At 37.7% G+C, this 13195-nt stretch overlaps 3 protein-coding genes across 3 annotated transcripts; all 3 read left to right on the top strand.

The window, feature by feature from the left end:
* The first annotated feature begins 854 nt into the window (after window positions 1-854).
* On the top strand, window positions 855-4445 carry LOC109085995 (inactive phospholipid phosphatase 7-like). Its single transcript, XM_019100484.2, has 2 exons — window positions 855-1468; window positions 2904-4445. The coding sequence occupies exons 1-2, from the start codon at window positions 991-993 to the stop codon at window positions 3290-3292; spliced, it is 867 nt and encodes a 288-aa protein (XP_018956029.1). The 5' UTR covers window positions 855-990; the 3' UTR covers window positions 3293-4445.
* A 1893-nt stretch (window positions 4446-6338) lies between these two features.
* edf1 (endothelial differentiation-related factor 1) lies at window positions 6339-11854 on the top strand. The gene is made up of 5 exons (XM_019100485.2): window positions 6339-6525; window positions 10104-10155; window positions 10237-10397; window positions 10487-10580; window positions 11533-11854. Exons 1-5 carry the CDS (start codon window positions 6451-6453, stop codon window positions 11592-11594), a joined length of 444 nt encoding a protein of 147 aa, XP_018956030.1. The 5' UTR covers window positions 6339-6450; the 3' UTR covers window positions 11595-11854.
* A 148-nt stretch (window positions 11855-12002) lies between these two features.
* Window positions 12003-13082, top strand: LOC122145079 (putative uncharacterized protein BRD3OS). The gene has a single exon (XM_042756790.1). It carries the CDS (start codon window positions 12450-12452, stop codon window positions 12696-12698), a length of 249 nt encoding a protein of 82 aa, XP_042612724.1. The 5' UTR covers window positions 12003-12449; the 3' UTR covers window positions 12699-13082.
* The last annotated feature ends 113 nt before the right edge of the window (window positions 13083-13195 follow it).

Genomic DNA, 13195 nt, shown 5'->3' with positions numbered 1-13195 from the left:
GCCATTTTGGCAATTCTGAGCAGTACGCAGATGGTGTACGCTCTTCTGTGTCAGCTGCGCTGCGTCGATGCGCTGTTTGCTTTCAAACCAAAGCGGAAATACACGTAAAAAACATATCCTTGTGGTGCGGCTAACACAGAAGAGCGTAAGCCGCTTGCGTACTAGTCAGATTTGTCAAAATGGTGCTACGCTGATTTGGAGAGACACAGAGGAGAGGAATTGTTTAATTAAAGTCGTTATTTTTGTTTTCTTCATGTACAAAAAAGTATTCTCGTCACCTCATAACGTTATGGTTGAACCACTGATGGCAGATGAACTATTCTGACAATGCTTTTTATAATTTCATGGAGCTTGACAGTGTTATTTATTTGGCATTATGGGACAGTCACAAGCCTCCCTGTTTTCATCCAAACTATCTTAAATTGTGTTCCGAAGACGAACAAAGCTTTTACGGGTTTGGAACGACATGGGGGTAAGTGAATAATGACAAAATTTTCATTTTGGGATGGAGTATCCCTTTAAGTCACTGCATTGGTCGAGTGGCATTGTAATTTAAAGTTAAAGGAACATTATTATAGTTAGAATTTATTAGGCTATGTTTTTTTTCAGCTTACACTTGTGGGCTAAAAATAAATAAATGAACTGCCAATTTTATTTATCATTTCAAAGCGAATTATAGCGCAGTGCAGCTACAGTGCAATGGAAAAAAAAAAATCAATACAATCATTTTGTATAGGCCTATGTGTTATTTACTTGATTTTTTGAATGCAATGACAAGGTGATTATCTTAGCAGAGTGTCATTTGTTTATCTAGATTTTCGGCAGCATGTGGATGCGTCTCATGTATCCAGGCGGCTGGAATGTCTATTTATAGTACAACTGGAATACTAGAAGTCGCAACGCTTAGAGCAAGACATTATCTGGGAATGGACATGGTAGACCGTTTACTGTCTCTCTGTATGAAGAACGGGACAGTAAAACACATTTAAGATGGAAGGTCCGCAGAAAATCAAAATGCCTGCGAACCAGACTCGACCCAGGGCAAGGGAGCGAAACAATGCGCTGAACAGACCCGAGCAGCTGAAGAGCAGTAGCGCTGAAGCTCGCGGCACTGCGCGGAGGCCGTCGCAGAGAAACCAGCAAAGTCAAAACCAGCCGGGCACAAATGCGCAGAACGAGTCGCCCGAGAACAATAAGGAGAGGAAGGAATTACCAGAAGAAGACTGCATACAGCTAAACCCGTCATTCAAAGGCATCGCAATGAACTCTCTTCTGGCCATTGATATCTGCATGTCTAAACGGCTCGGCGTGTGCGCGCACACCACGTCGTCTTGGGGAAGCGTGCGCTCTATGGTCAAGCTGCTCGCTCTCACTGGCCATGGCATCCCGTGGATCTTCGGCACAATTGTGTGTCTTACAAGAAGCAACACGTTGGCTGGTCAAGAGGTTTTGGTCAATTTGCTGCTAGGTGAGCTTTAACGCATTTCTGACAAGGAGTGAAATACTGGCTCTCTGGAGAGCGTCCGAATGTTATCAGAGTCTGTGGCTATATAAAAATCGCTATTTTGGTTACACGTAGGCTATGCTTACCATGATTGAGAAATATCTCCTTGTCAACCACCATAGACAGAGTGTCTGACAGAAGCAGTACGTTCTCGTTTTATATACTGATTTCAGGATAATTTAGGACAATTTAAATAAATATAATTCCAGGATAATTTCAGTGTTCGGTAGCCTACATGTAATAATCGTTTTTTTTTTTTTTTTTTGTTTTTTTTTGTATTTGTATTTGTAAAGCTCTATCTGAAAGTTGTACAAGGATTTAAATGTGATATACATGTGTCCCACTGTTTATATATGAATTATTTAATTTAAATGACGTTAAAATCAATGCAATGTACATAACTGAGAATTAAAATATGAAAACGACTTTGAGTAAGATTGTAATTGTGATCAGGTAAAGCACAGATGGTTTTGATATCAATTTGAAATCACATTTCTCAGGGTTTTAGTAGCTTGTGAGGATGCTGTTGGGTTTGTAGGTCAGTGGATGAGGGAATACAGGGATATGTGTTCTGACTGACGGCCGCATGTGACTACTTCATTACATTCAGAAAAGCGTTTTATTTATACTTTAGAAATTATCTTTACTACTTTCTTATTACAAAACTGAATTGAAACAAACCCGAAAATGATTATTCTCTCATCATTTACTCACCCTCATGCCATCCCAGATGTATACGACTTTATTTGTTCTGCAGTACACATATGAAGATTTGAAGTCAAATATTTCATCACAATAGCTCCATACAGTGCATGTGTATGGTGACCAAAACTTTGAAGCTCCAAAAAGCTCATGCCTGTAATCTAAAAGTAATCCATTGGTTTAATGCATGTCTCTGAAGTGTTTGTGTATGTTTTTGTTGTAAATCTTTATTTAGTATTTAATATTAGTCTCTTAATAGTAATCGTGGCATTCACGATTTCAAGCATGATTACATTTTTTTACTGCAATCTTGCACTCTGCAAATGTGTCAAAAATAAAGCTTGAAATATCAGTCTTGCCAGAGATGTTCCGATTATTATGGAATTATTTCAACCTCTTGAGCTCTGCCATTGGGGAAACCTTAAAGTGGAGACACATTGGACACAGCTTTTGAACTAGCAACAACAGATTTGAATTGGTGACATAAGAAAGTAGAGGGTCTTTGGAGCATTCCTTGATTTTCCTTACTTATTTACATGCTTATCCTTTTAACTGTTATATAAAAGCAATATTACACTCACAAGAGAGCTGGATATCATGACAGGTGTGATGACTTGTGGCCAAATCACAGCCATAAACATTCTTGTGAATCTGATTTTGCTTTAATAACGTAAATGTAAATGTCATTGCTTTACAGCACTCTTACTGGATGTGATGACTGTAGCAGGCATGCAGAAGTTGGTGAAGCGCAAAGGGCCGTGGGAAATGGCGCCCAGTTTCCTTGACTACCTGGCCATGGACATCTATTCTTTCCCAGCAGCCCATGCAAGCCGAGCAGTCATGGTATCTAAATTCCTGTTGGCACATTTGGTGCTTGCAGTACCTCTGCGTATTTTGCTTGTGTTATGGGCAGTCCTAGTTGGCATGTCCCGTGTGTTGCTGGGACGTCACCATCTGACAGATGTCGGATGTGGCTTTGCCTTGGGATTCCTTCATTACAGTTTAGTGGAGATGGTGTGGCTGTCCTCCAACACTTGTCAGACTCTAATATCCATTGGAACATTCAACTGGAGCCCCCTCTACTGATCAGGGAGTGTCTTTTGAAGGATTTCAAAAGTCGCTGTGTGTTTTAATTTTTTTGTCAATTCATGTCAATTGCCCTACATCTATTCTAAAAAGTGTGTGACAGAAACATGTACTTTTCTAAAACATTACCCTAAGCAGCACATAATCCTGATCTGACCATTTCTTTTCTGTTTGGAGAAGCGCTTTGGAAAAGCACCAGGTGCACAGTTTTTCCTTTCGCTTAAAAAGAAAGGATGTTGATACAAGTATTTTTTTTTTTATTGCTAACAGTGATAAAGGCCAAATTAGTATTTGTGATTTATATCAATTGGCTGATGGATTTTATTAATCACAGTAAGTGAGCGAAACATTTGCTCAGGGACTTTATCAAGCAGCATAATGAGTCATTTCAGATTTCTATTTTCTTGGAATTGTATGTAATTTGAGAAAATGCTGTAAATGAAAACACCATGGATAATTTGAGACTTTTTGGACTGTTTAAATTCAGGTGTACAGATATTTCATAATACTCTGAATAAGCATTCAGACTGAACATTTCAAGCACATTTTTCACTTTTACCAAAAATTGCAACATTGTTTATATGAAATTGTATGTTGTTTTAATTCCAATCGCTGCAAGCCTCAGATGTGCCAAAGTCTTATGTATGGTATAGGCCTTTCGGAAATAAGTCAATCGCTTCAATGAATTTGATACATGATCGTTGTAAACAGAACATCTTATAATGCTGTACAGATTGAAAAAAAAGCATAAATGATACATAAATCAAATAAGTTGTATATCTGTTATCATCTATTATCAACAGGGTTTATTAATTTTGAGTAAACTTAAAATATACTGTGAATATGTGTATATGCTAGTATGTTATAATTTGACTTTTTTGGGGGATTCTTCATGCCTAAAAATACAGAGATTAATACTTACAACTGTAGGAGTATCTATAATCATATGATGATGCAATATGAATTAAACAGCTTATGGAACATGATGCCAACTTTGTACATTATAATATTACAAAATGTCAAGAAATTATTAAGATTATCTCAAAAGCTGTTATGAGTAAACATCCACAGATGGAAAATGAGAGACAGAGAGATGATGAAAGTCTTATTACTTTATTGAAAGTTGATGTGATTAAAATACTACAAACACACATTATTTATAGTGCTTGTTTTCCATAAATGTGCTACAGAAGCTTTTATTGAAAGCATTGCTTAATATCTCAGCAGCTGCTGATGTCAGTCTCCCCACCCTCTTTTGCTTATAGCAGTGATCTGCCAGTGCCTGACCCTGACTCAGCAGTCTATAAATACCAGCAGGGGTCAGACCATGCCCATGCCACTGACTATAAGAAACCCAGCAATGGTCCTGTGACCTACATACATTAACACATGTAAACACTGCTCACTATTGACATAGAGTCAAATGTTGTTTAATAAGCTTCATACACTATTATAAAATCACATGAAGTGTAATGAAAATATATAATTATAATTTTATAATGGAAGATGAAAGCGCTTGTTTCTCTACAGATCCTGGTCATTTACAGTGCTTCTTCAAGCAAAATTCCATTGCAGATTGAGCAGATTGAGGTATTAAAGTAATATTGAGTAGAACAAAAATACAATTGTTCATTAAGATTACAAGAACAGTTACACAAAACACCTCATAACACATAATGAAAAACTGATCATTTGTTACCAAAAAGCACACATGAAAATAAACAAATACATACATAAAAATAAATTAAAATCAATCAGTAATACATTCATACATACAAACTAGGGCTGCACGATTTTGACAAAAATCATAATTGATGATTAGTCCCTTGAAATTGTAATTGCGATTATTAATTACGATTATCACAATTTACATTGAATGATGTTTATACCATTGTTTGATGCAACTACATGCCATATTTTTAATGAAACATGCTGAACAAGCTGAAAACACTCTAACTGAAAAACTTAGTGCTAGTATTAAGCCTCAAATGTCAACTATACATCAGATTGGTTTCTTCTTTAAATGATAAAAAAGTAAAAAAAAATATGAATGGTAATTATAATTTTATATACTAAAATTAAAATAATGGGAAAAACCCTTAAGATAACATAAGTGGACTTTGAACGATTAATTGTTGCTTTAAACGATTACGTAATTGTGGCATCCATAATTGTAATCGCGATTAAAAATTTGATTAATTGTGCAGCCCTAATACAAACATACATGCTATTTATACTTTTACACTGGCCTGCAGTTTTAGAACATACTGTTTGTTTTCTTTATCTAGTTTCATGTTTAGTCAATAAATAAAGATAAAACGATTCAATTAAACTGTAAATTTGTAGGTTGAGGCAATTTTTACATTAACAAAGTAATAATAATAAAAGTAAAAAAAGAAGAAGAAGAAGAAAAAGATGTTAAATACAACTCCATTAATTAATACATTAATATAATTTATTTATTTTATTATTAGGCTTTATTGTAACTGATTATTTACATAGAGGACATGGGCCAAAATCAAACCCCACGACTGAAGATTGCATTAAGTTTAACTCTTCCTATTAATTGGCAAGTATTAAAATAATTATTACTAATTTTATTGGACCTTTATCTAAATTAAAAATTTGACGGAACTTACAAATTTACAATTTAATTAAATCCGTTTATCTTACAGTCCAAAAATATATTTATTGACTAAACATTAAACTAGACAAAGAACATATTGTTACCTGAAAAGTTTTAGGAGCATTAAATAAATAATAAATAAATAATAAGATGCTCTTAGAAAATTTGATATATATGTATAAGATGTTCTTTGGAACACTCTCGAATAGATAAATACTTTGTCATTCCATGTTGTTGTTGCGTCAGATGCAATGCAGGGCAAATTAAAAGTTTTGATAATTCACAACGCAGTTTAATATAATATAAGACAGATTAAAACACAATTGTATGCTTTCTCTGCACCTTTTTAAATACACATACACACAATACAATTCTCGTAAATTCACGTTGTTGTCTGGCTTGCTGACGCGTGCCTCATACCCTGACGTATATCCGGTTTAGTTCACTAGCAAGAGCAGGGGACGTGCGCGAGAAGTTGAACGGTCCGTTGTTGTCTAAAAATCAAACACTTCAGCAAATAATTGTCGACGATATGGCAGAGTGTGACTGGGATACAGTGACAGTTTTGAGGAAGAAGGGATCGGCTGCGCAGTCAAAGTCTAAGCAGGTATTTCACAACCTTCTGCTACATAGTTTTCTGACGTTATTAGTCCACGTTTGACAAACAGATTGTTTCTGTGACCTGCTTTCAAATAGTTCGCCTCAAATAACGCGCAAAATGGCTTTAATTTGGCATAAAGTTTCATACGTCGCTCTGAGGATAAATACAGCAGTAATAATATCGTATAATTGGTCGAATTAGCCAGAGCACGAAACGTGGTGGAAGCACTGAACGAGAACGGGATGGCTCGTGACGTCATAAAAGTGAAGCCGCAGCTACGCCATATTGGTATTCCCTAGATTGAATACACACACATTCTGATAATTAATATGAAATCATACCATTTCAATGATAAAACATCACCTAACACAGCAGCTTTTTATATCTGAAGTACCACTGTACATTCTTACAATGCAAAGTCCTAATGTCGGGAATTTCCCCTACGTATTAAAAAGTTACGTTCTTATTACAGTAGCGAATATCAGATGAACGTCAGACGAACGATTGTAAATGCATACCTTAAAGAGGCCATGAACTGATAAATCAAATTTCCCTTGATCTTTTGACATACAACAGGTCAATGTAGTATAAAACATTAGGCAAGTTTCAAAACTCAAAACTTTCTCAGTTTAAAAGCAACTTTTATTGAAACCAAGCTCAAAAAACGACTAGTTTTGGAGTGTGGCACTTTATGATGAAATAGTGTAGCTAAGCACCGCCTCCACAGGAGAAGATCAACGCCTGCTTCTACGGCACTGCCTCTTTAGCCCCGCCCACTGATACGCTTGGAAATACTAGACACAAACACAACCATGCAGATGACATTACAAGATTACAAGACACTGTTGTGTAAGTTGTGAAAAATAGTCTTTGAATTTCCTTGTGATCCTAACACTGCATCTAAATTGGACATGAGTGCTGTTGTGTCATGTGGTGAATCAGTTACTTTTTTAGGTCAGAATAGGGCTGGGCGATATATCTAACGATATAATCATGCGCATCTAGTCAGTAAAGCCGGTTCCCTGATTAGCGCTAAATCGCCATCACCTGCTTTTCAAATGGAGCGGCATTTAATAGACAGAGCCGTAGATCACTGACAAGCTACGCAATATCGCGTTCATTATCGAAGGCGATACATCTGCGATAATGAACCCGATATAGCGTAGCTTGTCAGTGATCTACGGCTCTGTCTATTAAATGCCGCTCCATTTGAAAGCAGGTGATGGCGATTTAGCGCTAATCAGGGAACCGGCTTTACTGACTAGATGCGCATGATCATATCGTTAGATATATCACCCAGCCCTAGGTCAGAAGAATGCTTGTATGTCTGAAATAGAGCGGGACAGCAGTTTACTGTCTGAGATTTGTTGTGTCAATCCGTGCCACATCCAGTGTAGACAGAATCGCCAATTATAATGGGTTCTGTTGTCTATAGTCGCGTCCAGTGAAAACACGGGGGGAAATTAGCAAAGAGCTCCAGATCGCGTCAGTGAAACACTGTTTGTTTGTTTGCTCTACTTTACATTTTTAAACAAGACAGTGTGGTGCAGGTTTTTCAGAGAGACTGGAAGTAAATGATGATGCAGCGCTGAGTCTGACTAGAGTGGATCTAACAGTAAAGGCCCCAATATACTTCAAACGAAATTGAAGAACGAACTGATATGACGTAATTTCTAGGGGTGCGCCGATAAAGATCGGCCTATCATTAATGCGCATCTCGTCAGTAAAGCCGGTTCTCTAATCAGCGGTAAACTACACAGAACCATTGTTAACTGACAAGCTGCGCAAATAAACGCTGATAATGAATGTGGATTTGCGCTGCTTGTCAGTTAACAACGGCTCCGTGTAGTAACAGCTGCTCTATGTGAATTCACGCACCTGATGGAATTTATTGCTGATTAGAGAACCGGCTTTACTGACGAGATGAGCATTAATGATCGGCCGATCTTTATCGTGCAACCCTAGTAATTTCGAACAAAATCAGGCCGAGATGAAGTTCGTTTTGAGTTCGTTTCTGTAGTTCGAAACAACTGACTAAAGCGAACTTTCTGGAGGAGTTTGTTTCGGCTCCTAAACACCTTTGAGTTTCTACTGGTCCGAGGTAGTTACGCAATCAGTGGGTGTGTTCTGAAACTCCACCTTCTTAGACGTGACGTTTCTCATTCAACGGAGGTCAGGCAAGAGAGCAATATCTCCGGCCTAGTCACTAGCAACATGAATACACTGGAGTGTTGAATAGCTGAGCTGGCATAAATATATCCGCATCTGTACGATCGCTCGCGGAGAGACTTTAAAGATTCAGAGAAAGCTTTAATTCCTAGAAAGTAATTGCAACGAAGCTTGGTGTCGACGACCCCAGGTTATGCAAAAAGCGACGCGGCAAAACATCCAAGACCAGTTTTCCAAAGCCATGAAAAGAAAATCACACTAACATTATAAGTGAACCTCAGAGAACATTATAAAATTATAAAAGATGCAGTTCATGTCCTTTTAATTCACCTTGTACAGTTATTCACAGTTTATGTAATTTTGTTAGTGTTTTTATTGTACAGTAGGCTAACTGCAAATGTTTCAACAATAATTTCTAAACCAGCATTCATTTTGAAGCAGTTAATGATTTAAACACTTGTTAAATTAATAATTAATCAAACATACACTTGACATTTTACTCCTATGGAAATGGTAATGCTATTAAAATGCCATAGAATTTGCACAATCTTTAAAAGTCTCAAATAGATGTAGCTCAATCAGGACATTAAAAAAATACACATCATAACGTATTCAGAGAAATAACACTGAGTACATTCTGTGGCTTAAAGACATGAAGCTTTATTTCCAAGATTTGAATTTCAATACAGCATAGAGCAATATAGTAACAGAGGCTTGTGTTGTGTATTCAAATCAGTTTCTGATACTAAAACCATGTATATGTTCATGTTTAAGATAGACATCATGATTTCTGTCTCACGCACAGCTTTCAAAGTATACTCAACCACGGATGGACAAGCTCGACACATGCCTTGTTGTATGCGGACCGTCCGTGTGCTCACAAAAATTTGGGCTGCACGTGGACGGTGTGCGCGGACACTCGTCCATCGCGGTGTTTCACTGTAGACATCGTCCAGTGCCAATTTGGACATTGCCCAACCCTAATTTCCTAAAAAATTACATAAATATATTTTGTGATGGATCAGTTCTGTTGTCAGTACGCAGCAGACACACAGACTAAACAGTTTCAATATATTGCTTATCCTGGCCATAAAGACCGTAAACATTGCAGATAACAAATGAAGTAAAAATTAATTTACATATATCTTAAAAACTAATCCTGTGTGACTGATACGCGTCAAATCGGGTGTTTTTAGGTCAAGGTTTTGGCTGTCAGTCAGTGATGCTCTCTGTTGGTCAGGAATAGTAGGATGGCCGCTCAGACACGTCCGGTGGATTCACTGCCTGACACGGTTTAGAATGCAATGAGCAATCCAGTCATTTTAAAGATCAGTGGGTGGAAGTCATAATAAAAACAGTTCACAGATGTTTGTGGAGTTTTGCTTTACATAACAATAACAGTACTTTTGTTTCAGGCCATTATATCTGCTCAGAGGAAGGGAGATGCCGTCGAAACATCTAAGAAATGTATGAACATAAAAACCTTTTCTTACATAATCAATGTGTCTTTTTTTTTTACTGGAATTAAATGAATTTATTTTTTTGAAGGGGCTGCTGGACAGAACAAACAGCATCTTGTGACCAAGAACACAGCCAAGCTGGACAGAGAGACAGAGGAGCTCAGCCACCAGAGAGTGCCTCTGGAAGTAGGGAAGGTGATCCAGCAGGGCCGCCAGAATAAAGGCCTCACCCAGAAAGATCTGGCTACTGTGAGTATTTGCCAGACTTACTGTATGGTTCATCTTTGATTTCACCGTTCATGCTTAGTTATTTAAATATAACATTGTGTTTCTTGCAGAAAATCAATGAGAAGCCACAGATCATTGCAGAGTATGAATGTGGGAAGGCCATCCCCAATAATCAAGTCATGGGGAAGATTGAGAGAGCCATTGGTAGGATTTTGATTTTGCTGATCCATAAATCACTGTCTCATAAGGCTGGGACACACCAACAAGCATCTGTTGGGCTAGTATTCTTTGTTGTGTTCCACACGTCCGATCTCTTCAGGCTCAAGCGGGCGGCAGTTTGCGTGAGTGAGAACTCTGATTGGATGCTCAGACAGAAGGCAGATTTAATATTACATGATCTTAACCCAAGCAATCCAGTATGCAAATATTTTCTTCATAACATGGGCTGCTTAAAATGAAGAAAGTTATCAACAAAACTGATATTCAGAATGGTCAGCAAGCGCTGCTTTGTTCACATATCTGCGTATATCTCGTATATATCCTTGTCTCAGTTTCTCCTTTTAATGACAAATATACTATTGATAGCTGCTGATATAGACAGTTAAATCCTCTGTGTTAGTGTTTGCAGTCGGCTGTTGTCTGAGCGGTGTGTTCAAGCGCAGCTTTTCGGTCCAGATGCCGCCGACACGAGGTGACAACACTGGCTTTGAAATTGGTTTGATGTGTCCCGGCCTATGAACTGTGTCTCATATTTTTAAATACCAGGGTCATTGTAGAATTGCCCTATTTTGCGTGATATATATTAGAGCGTAAAAAAAAATTTCCTAGAGACAGTAGTATTGGTATCATCATAAAAAAAGATGTGATTTAAACAAATATAAAAATATACTGTCTATATATATTGTTTCTACATTCATTTGAAGATTGAACTTGAAATTATTGCGAGATAAAAGTATATGTAAAAACCTTAATGTTAGGTGGGATTAATCGTGATTAATTTCAAAAAAAAAATGTGATGTATTATTTTTCATCGATTTACAGCACTATAATAAACATAAAATACTGCATTCCTTTTGAGTAGAACAAATGACATTTTAATTCATTTCGTAGCCTTTGTTTTTACTCATTGTTTAAATATTTTCTGTTTCTCTTTTAGGCCTTAAGTTGCGTGGAAAGGAAATTGGGATGCCTCTTGATTCTGCCCCTAAGACGAAATGAGAACAAAATCCTCGAAAGGTCCACCATTCACTGAAACCTTTCAGTACTTGTATGGTCTTCACAGTTAATCTATATTAATTGCTGCATTACATCATATTTTCTCAATTCAATTGGTGGACCAGGCATGCTCATATTGCCACCTACACAAAAGGCTTTCTATCTAACGTTTTATGTCAGATGATGAAAACTTGGATTATTATTAATTTTTTTTTTTCAGCTTGCTCACTGCTTTAAAATAAAAACATATTTCTAATGTCTGATTAAATGGTTCTGCACATTGTTTCCAGATAAAGCAATTCAATAATTCATCATTTGGAGTACTGAGAACCTGATTTGTTAAACGCACAGTTTAATGTTAAATATTTGGCTATAATATCAAACTTTGTTGTACTATGCACATGAGCTTACACTCGGAACTATTAAACGTTTCAGGTTTGCAGTCGGACGTGCATTCAGGCGGACGTTGTTGCCATAGGCAGCCGCTGGCGTCGGAGTTTAACTAGCCGCTGTTTTTTGTCGAATTACTACACGAAACCGTGAACTGTTGATCAAATGTGAATACTACAGAAGAGCAGGTTCTCATAACACTATCTTGATCAGATAATTCAACTTGTATGAGCGGGTTGTTCATTTTCAACTGCATGGAACATCGCCAGACAACAAAATGCAGAGGACTAGCATCAAAGCCTAGTTCTGATTACGCGCAACTGATTGAAGGGGCTGTTCTCACTTCATCAAACCTGCTGCTCCGAGACATCTTATTGACGGCATGATCTAAGCCGAGACGACATACGAGATGTTCACCCTCCTGAGAGATTTAACAAGGCGTCTGCCCGCACTTCAGCGTTACTCGCGATGACGGAGCGCTGTGCTTTAGCCGAGAAGGCGATGTCGGAGGGCTACGCGCGGCTCCGCTTCAAGGACACGTCGCTGCTGATTTGGCAGCAGCAGCAGCTGGAGAAAGCGCCTCCGACCAGTTACCTGAGCCGCAGTCAGAGCTCGTGGTACAGCCAGTATGGCAACCAGGCAGTTGTGGTACGGGACAAAACGAGACTGAAAGACTCCGATAGCACTGGACGATCCCGGATTTGCGCTGTTATGTGATCGTGGTATTCTTCTCGTGACTGATAATTCGCTTTACAAACATTTGTCAAGTCAGCAGAACTGTGATCTATCCACTTGTCATTATTTAGAAAGTCGGGTGCTCATGCTTACACTGAGATTCATGAACAATGCATCAAACAGTATTTTGAACATGCATACAGTGCCACAGCAATGTAGATGGTGGAACATTACCTGTTTATTATAGTCACTAACGAGTACCAAAGCTACCAAAACCAAATTTTACTGGATATCCCAGTTGAACAAACTACTTTTTTTTTTTTTTTTTTTAATTAGTGAAAACATGTTTATCACTGGTTGCAGTGTTTTTCCGTGGCAAAAGATAAAGTATCTATCTGACACTGCATTATGTCCACGAGTGGCCCAGAGATTTATAGTTATATATATGTATTAACCGCTGCGATTTTGTAATGTGAATGACACTTTTTTTCTAGTCAAAATGGTGACCACAGACTTATTTATATGAAAGAACAATCTTA

Source organism: Cyprinus carpio, chromosome A5 (genome assembly GCF_018340385.1).
Source record: "Cyprinus carpio isolate SPL01 chromosome A5, ASM1834038v1, whole genome shotgun sequence".
Taxonomy (NCBI): domain Eukaryota; kingdom Metazoa; phylum Chordata; class Actinopteri; order Cypriniformes; family Cyprinidae; genus Cyprinus; species Cyprinus carpio.
This window is presented reverse-complemented; position numbering and strand designations above follow the sequence as displayed.